At 39.4% G+C, this 11488-nt stretch overlaps 1 protein-coding gene across 2 annotated transcripts; it reads right to left on the reverse strand.

Moving 5' to 3' along the window:
* Positions 1–2367: 2367 nt before the first annotated feature.
* Positions 2368–11243, reverse strand: LOC140926855 (uncharacterized). Of its 2 annotated transcripts, XM_073376533.1 has the most exons (7): positions 11180–11230; positions 7831–7896; positions 7305–7397; positions 5818–5967; positions 5095–5160; positions 3479–3722; positions 2368–2827 (listed from the first exon to the last, which is right to left on the reverse strand). In XM_073376533.1, the coding sequence occupies exons 2-7, from the start codon at positions 7874–7876 to the stop codon at positions 2431–2433; spliced, it is 996 nt and encodes a 331-aa protein (XP_073232634.1). In that variant the 5' UTR covers positions 7877–7896; positions 11180–11230; the 3' UTR covers positions 2368–2430. The 2 variants fall into 2 exon arrangements, with proteins under 2 accessions (XP_073232634.1, XP_073232635.1); XM_073376534.1 differs by lacking the exon at positions 7305–7397 and having other exon boundaries at positions 2370–2827; positions 11180–11243.
* Between the last annotated feature and the right edge of the window lie 245 nt (positions 11244–11488).

The following is an 11488-nucleotide window of genomic DNA, read 5'->3' on the forward strand; positions in this document are numbered from 1 at the left end:
ATTTCCTTGCTATAAGTTTTTTATGCCCTTCTTTATCGACGGTCGAGTAAGGCTTTTTAAATCGTTTTCGGCGAAACGTGATCAAAATAGCGCGTCATTTCAATCATCGCCGAAAATAAAACGGCACGATCATCACAAGACTCATTTGCATACAATGAAAGTTTACATAGCCCCCAAATCAAAGTTTTGCTCTTTTTCTTTTTTTTTTTTTTTCAACCACTGAAGTTTTCACTTGTTCCAAAATAATCAACGCTTTCAAGCGATAGAATTCGTCTACCGACCCGTTCCGGAAAAGCTCTACATCTTTCGCATTACTTCTCCCTGCATGGCTTTCGTCACGCCGAGATACTTAGGGACTATGCAATAATTATCAGGAGGGGGGGGGGGGGGGGGGCTGAAAAAAATTAGTTCTAACCCCCCTCTGTTATGTTAAAATTAGAAGACGGGTTGAAATTGATCAGTTGTGAATTTGCTTTTCATTTTGATGGAATATTTTCAATAATCGTTTAACAGCTGTTCGTGTTGATATTTGTTATAGTCTATCATGATGCCTTTATTGAGAATCTTTTATTGCGTTTAATTTTATTTACATTTCGAATAAAACTTAAGGCCCCCCTCCGTCAAATGAGTGATTTTACTTTGAGCCCCCCTTTCTTGGCAGCAATTTTATGTAATGCCCCCCCTCTAGTTTTCAGCCCCCCCCCTCCTGATAATTATTGCACAGTCCCTTATCTCCAGTTTCCACGGTCTTTGCTACGAACGCCTGAGACTACAACGCCCTTTTTGGGGCCCCCACACGAAGAAAAAAAAAATAAATAAATAAACGCTTGCATTTTCTGAATCTCGCCGCTAAAGCAAGCGAGACTAACTATGTTGCCTGTCGACGCCTGTTATTTTTAACTAATTAGATCGCTGCGTTTGTCAGCGAACGCGGGGTATTCAAAAATCAATATCTCGCTTGCAGGCTCACTTTTCCTCGGCCCATTTACAGCTCCGCCGCCAAAATTCCGCGAACTCGCATAAGTGGGCTTGCTCGCAGGCTACTGTATGTATTAAAATTATTTTGATTTACCACTGGCTGTGTTCACTCCTTTCGAATCCGTAGTAAAGAAACGCTTCGGATCATGTATTTAAAGTATCCGGTTTTGGATATGATCCAAAGAACTGGATCAATAATCTGCTTTTGGATTTTACTAAAGAAACGAAATATCCGTTTTCGGATTAAAAATCCGGATTTGGATTTTAGTAAAGAAACGTACCCAAAGACATCGCATGGAGGCTCCCCAATAGGTTAGGTTTCGGCATCCAGGCGTTTCGGGATGCGGAACGCTGAGAATAACAATCGGGCTTATGGGATTGTGCGAACATTTGGGTCAGGATAACGGGATTGAAGAACCCTGTGAAGACCCTCCGCATAGCGTTAATTGTGAGTTTGCTGAACTTGACTTTCGTCTCCTCCCTCCCCCCCCTCCCACCAACAACCCCACAACTGCCGTTGTGACCACTTCGTGCAAGCTGGTTACCGGACCACGTAAAAAACAGTAAACTGGTTCTTTCCGAAAGCAGGCTGAAGGTAGTCTTTTTCAGGGTGGGTTTCTTGGGTTAGATTGACTACTGTTCTGAAATCAAGGGTACAAAATAGTTTTTGCAAACCCCTTTCACCATGGAATTTCGTGACCACCGAAGCCGAGCTTATACAATTGTCATACACTGTAGCAGCCAAAGTTGGGAATGAAACTTGTATAGCGAATGTTGCTTCAAATGAAGGGTTTCTAGGGGTAATTCCTGACCATTTACTTTTAAGGATCAGTGATTTTTTTTAGCAAAACCAATTATGAAAATGAAGACCCAGGGTTGCCTCTCCAGCTTTAAGTATAAGCCCCTCCTATCCAGTTAAGTCTCCTCAAACAAGGATGGCTAGAAAGATACAGGACACACTTAATTACAATAACGTTGTCTTAAAAAATACTAAAATGAAAAATGAAAAATGAAAAAAAAAAAAGACAAATAAGAATTAACTAGGCTTACTGATTAACCACTATTCGCTATTTGCACATTTCCCATAATTCACCTTGTTTGCCCCCAAGATTTTGCATAACCTTTGTTTTTCAAATCTCGTGGGTGTTACACTTGTTCCAAGAGAAATAGAAAACAATGCTTATGCAAAATTTTGGGGCCAAATTAACAAGGTGCATTTTGGGAGATGTACAAGTGGCGCATAAGGGGCATTCACTTTCAGTATGGGCGCAAAAGCAAATGCGACGGCCGAACGCGTATATAGCAAATGAATGCTGACTCCATAGGCCTTTTTTGATAGGTCTAATTTATTCCTATTTGGCCCAAAGCAAAAAAGTGCCTGCCGAGAACAGGAGCATTTATTTAAGACCAATTAATATGCATCCAACTAATAAGTTACACTTGTAGAAGGATCTACAAAGTTTTTTTCTTCACAAGCAGCTCAATATTTTGGGCTGGCTTCGTGTTATCATGATATTCTGGAACATCGACTTCAGCAACATTATTTTCGTTAAAAGGCCCCTTCTCATTTTGATGGACGAATTTTGCCCAGGGTGAATCAGAATTAGAATTACACTGACTCCTGTCGAAACTTCCCTTTTTTACATTTTCTGGAAAGTCACCCCTCATGTTTCCAGCTGGTTTGTATCTGCCTACAATATAGGCACATTTCATTGATCCTTTGGTAGATTCAGCTCTCCCAATGCCAAGCTCAGTGCTTCCTTTCCAAACCACTTGGGTGAAGTGACCCGTGCCAGATGAAAATCCACCGCTACCGAAATTATAGCCGGGATCACAGACTTCGTTGTACCTAAAAGGAATTTTCAAAATTTTCTTTTACTTAAATGAAAAAATTAAAAGGAAGAGAAATCAAAATGTGAAAGATTCAACATGGTGCACGGCTTTGCTCAGCTTATACTGCAGACTGCTTCATCGAAAAGGGAAGTTTGTGATTCAATGTCAGCCGGGAAAGATGCCGGGAATTTATGACTGACCGAATTTCCTGATTTTTTTATTTTACTCAAGGAAAAAAATATACTCACTTCCTGGGACTTTTCAATTTCCAGAGATATTGCCCTGACTGACCCACCGATCAGCGTTCAAGAGTCAAATGTCATAGAAAATTACCACGCAAGACAGAAAAATTCAAAGATGGAAAAAAGGAAGATGAAGAAGAAGGACGAGGAAGCTAATGGGACTTTGATGACAGCAAAGTCGAATTCAATGACGCATTTACATGTTTTAAAATTAATTAACCCTTAAAGCCCTTTAATCAAAATTTTAATTCTTATTTGTTGCTCTATATGTTTCCTATAGAAGGCGTGGGGAGAAGTTGCGGAAGAATCAACCAGATTCATCTTGTGTAATCATTTCTTTCATTCTCGTCACTGATGCGTTTTATAAAGCATTGCTATCACAAGGAGAATTTTGATGCTGATCAATCTTAGGGCTTAACTCTCACCAGTTTGTAACAGCCTCTTCCATGGACTGTGGACCTCTGGTGGAGCATCCCATGGAAAGGTTTTCTCCTTGTCCTTTCCTCTCGCTCTTATCTGAATGTTGCAGTGTCCCCTTTGCAGCAAGTCTCTCAGCGTAGGCTTTAGCCTGGTCACACATCTCTCTATTGAGTTTCATTTGTGGAGCCTCGTGTATTTGGCGATACTCATTATGTTTTGCCAAACCAGCTCTTTCTTCTTCAGTGAACGCTTAAGAAAACAGCAAACAAAATTTTTAGGGACCCCCTTATTGTTGGAAGACCAGCTTTGAATATTCCTACTTTTTATCCACTGCGATATAAACGGACAGACGAGGGACGGTGGAAAACCACAAAAATATTTATGTAAGAGGAAAAAATGACTGCGGAAGAAATAAGGGAAATGTTAGGGGCTGTTCTTTGCATCCTAAGTGTTCTCATGATACCGAGATGAAATTTTGTTCCCATACAAGTCATTCCGGTATGCGTTCAGTCCCGTTTCCTTTTTTTTTTTTGTTTTAACATATTTTGTTGGCGAATTTTGTCCTAAGAGTAAAAAAGCTCATCAAGAGGGCTCACTTCGAAATAACATTAAAAAAAAAAAGAATGACATTAAATTGTTCTTAGTCAAAGCGGCAGCAAAACAAAGAGGATATTAAGGGAATGCTTGCAGGACGAAAATACATGTTAAGTTACTTTTATAAAATCTCAGCGATTCGGATATAAAAGACTGGAGATGAAGAAATCAATCCGGCATTATTTTGCTCCGGAGACAATAATAGTGATCCAAACAGAAACTGACTGATATAATTTGTGCTTTGGACATAGAAGACCACCTGTCAGCAAATATGCGAGCAGCAGAGGAAAGCAGATTAGTTCCAGGGGAAGAGTTAAGTGGACATTCAAGAAAAAAAAAATGCTCAACTGTCTCGACTTTCATTCCGAATGAAATTCTCGTTCTGGACCAAATTTCATTCTTGTATCATGCCACTGAAAACGAAGTAACGTCGTTCCGACTTAAAAATCGCAAATCGTGTTGTCTGGGACGGGCGGCGCATGCGTATCTGATCTGGCGAGAAAACCACGAGAGCCAAAACGCCTTAGGCTGAGCCGGTCTACCTTATCATGCGATTGCACTACGAACTTCCTTTTAGAACGACAGTCATTCTGGTTTGAAAATCATTCCGGTTCATGTGAAATCATGGGGCCTGGATCACTTCATGAATACGAATATTACGGTGGGCAAAAATGATTTTGTTACATAAATAAGCTTGTAACACTGATATTACAGGCTAAAAAATTGTTTGGATGATCAATAAATGAAAATTTTGTGCTGCAAAACTAGCCAAAAGTGTAGATTACGCTAGCAGTGCTTTTTTTCGGAAAATAAATGAAATATTATACTCGTAATGACCGATTATGCCAAAACCTGTGCAAGAACAATCTATTAAAGCCCAAGGGCGGCTGTTCACATGCTATTACTGTCATGCAAATACAGCTTCTTCTTCTTGTTGTTGTTGCCTAGAAGCATGACTTACCATGTGGCAATATTCTCTATCGTCAAGCTTTACATAGTTAGCTGATATTTAATTGGCCTAAATTACCTCCTGCCGGTGGGGTGCCTGCGCCAGTTGTAGCAGCAGTCATGGGGCCCTGTGTGGGTCCGGTTCCTAGGAACAATAGACATGACGAAGCTCACTGATAAATGATGCCACCTAGTCTCCTAAACCAATCCATTGTTCCTAACCACGATCCATTGTTTTTATTGTCACATTTTCAAATTTTTATTTGTGACGAACTTTTAGTTTTATTTCCATTTTTCTTTTAGCCCCTGAAGAAGGTTTGTTTTCAAACCGATTGAAATATTGGGCAATTTGTTTAACTATATTTTTTTGTTTTATTCTTTTGTTTACTTCTTCATCGCCTTGCCGTAAGGATCAGTTCGCCGTTTCATATTTTTCTAAAAATGATTTTGTTGCTTAAATTTGCTTGCAGCACTGATATCACATGCTAAAAAAAATGTTTGCATGATCAATGAATGAAAATTTTGTGCTGCAAAACTAGCCAAAAGTGCAGATTAATGCTAGCAGCGCTTTTTTCGGAAAACAAATGGGATGTTATGCTTGTAATGACGGATTATGCCAAAACCTATGCTAGCACAATCTACCAAAGCCTAAGGGCGGCTGTACATATGCGCACTATTACAGTCATGCAAATAAAGCTTGTTGTTGTTGTTGTTGTTGCCTAGAAGCATGACTTAACGTGTGGCAATATTCTCTATCGTCAAGCTTTACATAGTTAGCTGATATTTAATTGGACTTAATTACCTCCTGCTGGTGGGGTGCCTGTGCCAGTTGTAGCAGCAGTCATGGGGCCCTGCGTGGGTCCAGCTCCTTCAACTATCTCCACATTTATGTTCAGCGAGGTCCTACCATTTACAATTTTCCCATTCCCACTGATTTTTATGTTGGATTGTGCTAGGAATAGATCAAATCAAGGAATTCAATCATAGAGCGCTCTTCTGTCAGTGTGCTGAACTGATACACGTATACAGTCAAACTTTCCATGTGCGACCATCTCTCTTAAGCTACCTCCTCCAATAAGCGACCACTAAAACGTCGCATTTTGGATGGTCGCTTACGGGAGATTCCACTGTACTAGCATTTCAGGCTTAATTTCTCGCCAAGTGATTGGCTGTACGGCCCCTTGTGTAACAAAGGTTTAATTCTGTGGCGCGTGGATCTTAGCGGCCTGCAAATTCGGGTGACCGATTTATATTTGTATTTAGAAAATAACTAAGATAGTACGCGTGCTCTGATTGGCCGAGAGGAGTGTTTGCATGAGAGTATGTAAACATGGTTGTGACGTCAAGATGGTTTGCTTTTCGCGCGCTAATCACGCAAGCACAATTTGAAAAAGTTTTTGAGTTCAAAACTCGACAAGCTTACTTTATTTACCCATTCCTTTGTCGGGTGAAACTTGGAACATCTTTACAAGCTGTGTCAATTTTGTTTTCGCTTAAGCTGACGTTTTAAGCGAGAACAATCAGTATTTTGGAAATCATCTTTTTGCAAAACAAGGACTGATTACTCGTGCAAGCCTTCTGTACACGACTTTGCGACTGGTCAGAATTTCTCTTTTAATCAGTGCCATAACAAAGAGTTTTGCGTTTTTCTCGGGAAAGTTATTTTATAAGAGCAATAGAAAACTTTTTTCCTGTGTGAGAATTCTCGACAGTTATGCAAACCCTCGACTTCGTCTTGGGTTTGCACAACTGTTTCGAATTCTCCCAACCCCTCGAGTGTTTATATCAGGCTATGTAAACATGCCAAGGAAAAAGTTTTCTACTGCTTAAGTATAAGTGTATGTATCTCTTGGTGTACGTAATGTACGTAATGACGACATTAAGTGAGAAAATTGGCCGGCGTTGTTTTGAATGTTTTTGCGGCCGTTTTGGAGATTAATTTGGATCACTAGCTTCAAATAGGTTTCGGGATATGTTGTTTGTCGGAAATGCGTCTCAGTTTAGCAATTTTACGGTCACAACCTAGCTTTTCCCTGAAATCAGTACATTTGAATTCATGTTATACCGAGGACCCACAATGAATTGGTTCTTTCCTCGGTGATCGATGTGACTTAAGGATGGTTTCATTTTCTCGATGGAAGAGAAGTTTAAAGTCGTATAGACGTCTTAAACTTCCTCCAGTAGTACTAAATCGCCCAATGACCTTTCAACTTAAATGCTAGTCATGCCAGAGAAACACGCCTTAAAAACTTGTATTGAGTTGTGTAGCCTAGCCAAAAGCGTTCTTACCGTTATTAGAAAAAGGTAGGATCTGCCTAAGTGTTATGTCCTTAGGGTCACTAGCACTCTTTGACAAGTAGCTTAAGGGCCTAGGACTAGGGTCTAAGATGAAACAAAAAGCAAAATGCGGTGATAAACATTTTAAAGGAAATATACACGCATTTCTGGAAAGGAATAAAACTTTAACTGGATGTTTCGTATGTCCCAAAATACATTTTCAGAAGCATAAATTGTTGCATAATTTTGTTCACATGACCATATTTAAACTTATGGGCACAAGAAGACTTCAAGATTTACTTTTGGGAAAAGTTTCATTTCGTTCTACGTCTCTTAGCGAGAGATATTGCCAATCATTCATATGCCCAGAACACACCTTTGACCCAGGCCTAAAAGCTTTTTCATGGTTTCAAGCTTTGCTTTAAGAAATAATGCAAAGTAGATACACAAACGTAACTGGAATCAGAAATTTTAATCGCAAGAAAATGAAACGTAAATGAAGAAATAAAATTGTCAACTGTCAGAGGATATGTTTTACCAGCTTGGGAAGCTCCGATGGTGAACAGTAGGAAGAGGAACCACATGTTCGTCTTCTTTAAAACCTCTACAAGACAAAAACAAAAGAAAAACAACAACAATAACAACTACAAGACGTAGATTAAAAAGTCAAAAGGATCGGAATTCTTTGTTTAGAAGAGGACGAAAGTTTTAACGCTCTAGGCCTGGAGTGTATATCTGCGAGTAGGGTGTCACAGACTTATAAAGAAAACCAAGAGAGGATAAAGGGGAGAGAGAAGGCATCCCCTATACACACCCTATTCCACAGGTAACTCGTCTCGAGTAATTTTTAAGATTACAGATCCCAAGGGGGATTAGACAACAGCCAATCACATAGCACGAATGTGTTCCGCGTGGATGACCCACGTTCAGAGCCACGCGTCCTTCGCCCTTCCTCTCTTGTATAGAGCTAACAGTACAGCAGAGAATTCCTTTACACACTGAATATTCTCTCAGGATCATTTATAATTTACAGTTTGAAGAGAGCAATTTCTGGTTTGATATTTATTTTTTTCTTAGTCTTTTATTATTCAACAAAAATAACACTTAGCGTCCTACTTGCTTTATTGTACAAACGACCGGTTTCAACAGACCGGCGAAATTTCTCATTTTATTAAAGCACTGAGGTTACGACAACTTCGAGTTAAACTGATTTCACGGGTTGTCAAAGAGTCCAGCGATTCCCTTTTCCCAGGTGAGCGCCGACTCATTTCGCGTCAATATTCAGGAATGCTCTCGATCTCTTTACCCTTTCATTGCCTTTCGCCCGACATGTTTTGCACGGCGTTTAGGTCATGCGAAACCTCCACGAAACATCCACGCAGCGTGCGAGGTAACTTTATCCCGATTCTAAAAATAACTCGAGACGAATTACCTATGGAATAGAGTGTGTATGGGGGATCCCTCTTGAGAAAACTTAACGTAACTGCACTATGTATAAAAAAGCGACTTTTTAAAACATTTAGCTATAAAAAATTGCGAAAAAACTTTTCTTTAAAACATTAAAGAATTTTTAAGAAAAGTTAAAAAATACACGACGTTTCGACGTTACCGGACGTCATTTACAAGTGAAAAGAAATGATGTAGTCACTCTGAGTGTTAAGGCTAGGCCTCAGTTCTTTGATAAATAGCATTTCCTAAACGAGGCAGTCAAATTTCCCTTGAAATCATATTTTGAAATGCCCCATTTGATGACAGACAAACCCTGACTCGAAATCGGTTGACGTTCTTTCACATCTTACGCCATCTTTTGAACCCCAACTTGATCTTTCGAATAAAGCATTAATTATTTTATTTATAACTCTTTAGGACCACTATGGGAATCAAGGAAAAAAGAGCCGATCACGAGTCACGAAAATACCCGTCACTACCAGGGGAGGGGTGATCGACCAATAATAGTATAGGTGAGCCGCTGAGGGATTGAAGCTAAAAAATACCTTCCCTGTTCACGACAATATGTTCAATTTTATCATTCTGTTTAGGAAAAAGGGGAAAATGCACGCTGTCTTGTTTTAAAGCGATTTATAGGCAATTGCAATAGAGCAAATTGACATTATAGTCATTGCATTTGTATACTTGGAGTACAGACAAATTTCATCAAGCAAATCAGATTAATCGTGCCAGCAGTGCCCTGTTTATAATTAGGACAGAGTTGCACGTAAAAATATGTCCTCTTTAGGACAGAGAGGACAAACACCATGATACACTGTTTAGCTGGGAAGATCCCCGTATAAGTCATATAAGGGAGAGCACCTCCCGGTCTATAGAATAGTCGTAATTAGTGTTTCTGTGGAAACTGTAATCGTCTTCGGACTGAGAATAACTTATCTGAGATAATTAATTTCTTGGGCTATTGAGTATGTTGTTGGTTCTCTCCTTTGCTCCGAAACGTTTTTTTCCTGGTACTCCGTTTTTTCCCCTCTCCTCAAATAACAAATTTCCAAATTCCAGTCAAGTAGACGAAGAACCACTAAGTGGATGTGCTACCTTAAAATCGTTGTTAGCGTCGCAAAGTACCTGCTGGAGGCACTGCAAACATCATCGATACCATTATCTCAACACCTGGAACACCTGAATGAGTTGCTCAGCGGGTAGATTCTACACTCACAGAAACTTTCTCAATCAAAAGGCAATTTTCTCAAACTTGTCCTTGTGGCCTCGGCGTATGTTTCAATACGCATGCACTTCATTAGGGCCTGTTATTTTTCAAGAAAGTATTTCTCCACGCTCCTATACCTCAAGCTTCTTATGCCATAAAGAAAAGACTCTGTGATTTATTTATTTGAACGTTAGCCTAAGTATCAGGCTTGCCTTAAGGGTTAAGGGAGAGGAGATTTTAGACGGCAGAGGGGGAGAGGGCATCGTCTCCCCTTATCGCTTTTCTCTTTCCCCTCAAGGAACACCTGTTACTCGGGCCACGTGATCGTTCTTCTTCTAGACCAGGTGCTTAAGGTCAGGTCTAAAAGATGAAGGTTGTGCGAGGGTGATGGCCGTTCTACAAATTTAATTCATGCATGACACAAATCACATGTAACTGAATTTATATACAACATTGATTCTGTTGGTTAACTAAGGGAGGCTTCATGGCATGTAGAAATGGGCTTTTTGCATGTAAAAATAAGATTTACTTTATTTGTAAATAGACTAACGTAATTGTAAGGCTGGCACTGGGGTAGTCGGTAAGACTACGCAACGCAGCTCAAATTTTGTAGCTAAAGTGGAAGCGTATGCTTTTTTAAAAAAATAAACGTTAAATTTAAACATTTTTAAGAAAAAATAATCGAGGGTACATATCACTTCACATTAAGCCCTACGTTTATCAGATCCTTTGTAAATATCTTGTTACTCCAGTGAGCGTGCCAATTGTAAAATTTTATGGACTGGCATGTACATATAAAACAAAATTTCCTTTAACCGCATTCATTCTTATTTAAAAGGCAGCAAATCTGCGTTAATAATATTGATATAAGTGAAAATATTTTTGTCGGCCTTTCAATTGTAATCCTTAATCATATATACTTCTAAGATCTATCGTTACTCGTTACTGTTGAAAGAAATAGTCACAAACGAACAAACGGGCAGACTACAAATTGCGCGTAAGCAAAGTAACTAGCTAACAGGAATTGGAATGTTATGTTGAAGGGAAAAAGTCGAAATATAAAAACGGCTTCTAGAAGAGAACTTCAAAGAGTAAAACCATAATGGCAATTCCACAACTCCTCTCGTGAAGTCATCTCTACTAAGCTGAGTTAGAAAGTATTGTTCGTAGGAGAAGAAACGGAAAACTAGCAAACAAACTAGTAAATGTCTATACAACAAATATATCTTACTTTTTCTCTCAGTAGAAACTGCTGTAGTGGTGATTCGTGATATTAATGACTCTTTGATCACCGATATATTATGTAAAATGCTCTGATATAACTGGTATCACGTTGATACATTTCACAGGTTTGACATGTCACCAGTTTCTACGTCAAACGGTTAGTAAACGAGGATAATCACCCCCTGCTACCAGCACAGAGACTCAATTGAAACACCCTTTTCCTGGATAACGTCTAATGGAGCCTAGAGCTGACTGGTGCCTGAAATGATATTTCCAGCATATGCGCCGCGTAGGAGGAGGCAACTAACTTGCACGT

This window comes from Porites lutea, chromosome 2, assembly GCF_958299795.1.
Source record: "Porites lutea chromosome 2, jaPorLute2.1, whole genome shotgun sequence".
NCBI classification, from domain to species: domain Eukaryota; kingdom Metazoa; phylum Cnidaria; class Anthozoa; order Scleractinia; family Poritidae; genus Porites; species Porites lutea.

Bases quoted from the DNA above. Each gene is read 5' to 3' on its own strand.
- LOC140926855 (XM_073376533.1), bottom strand. From the start codon at position 7,876: ATGTGGTTCCTCTTCCTACTGTTCACCATCGGAGCTTCCCAAGCTG. The intron at 3,723-5,094 runs GTAATTTAGGCC...TGTTTTCTTAAG, and splicing joins AGGCACCCCACCGGCAGGAG to CGTTCACTGAAGAAGAAAGA. The intron at 2,828-3,478 runs GTGAGAGTTAAG...AATTCCTTTTAG, and splicing joins GAAGAGGCTGTTACAAACTG to GTACAACGAAGTCTGTGATC.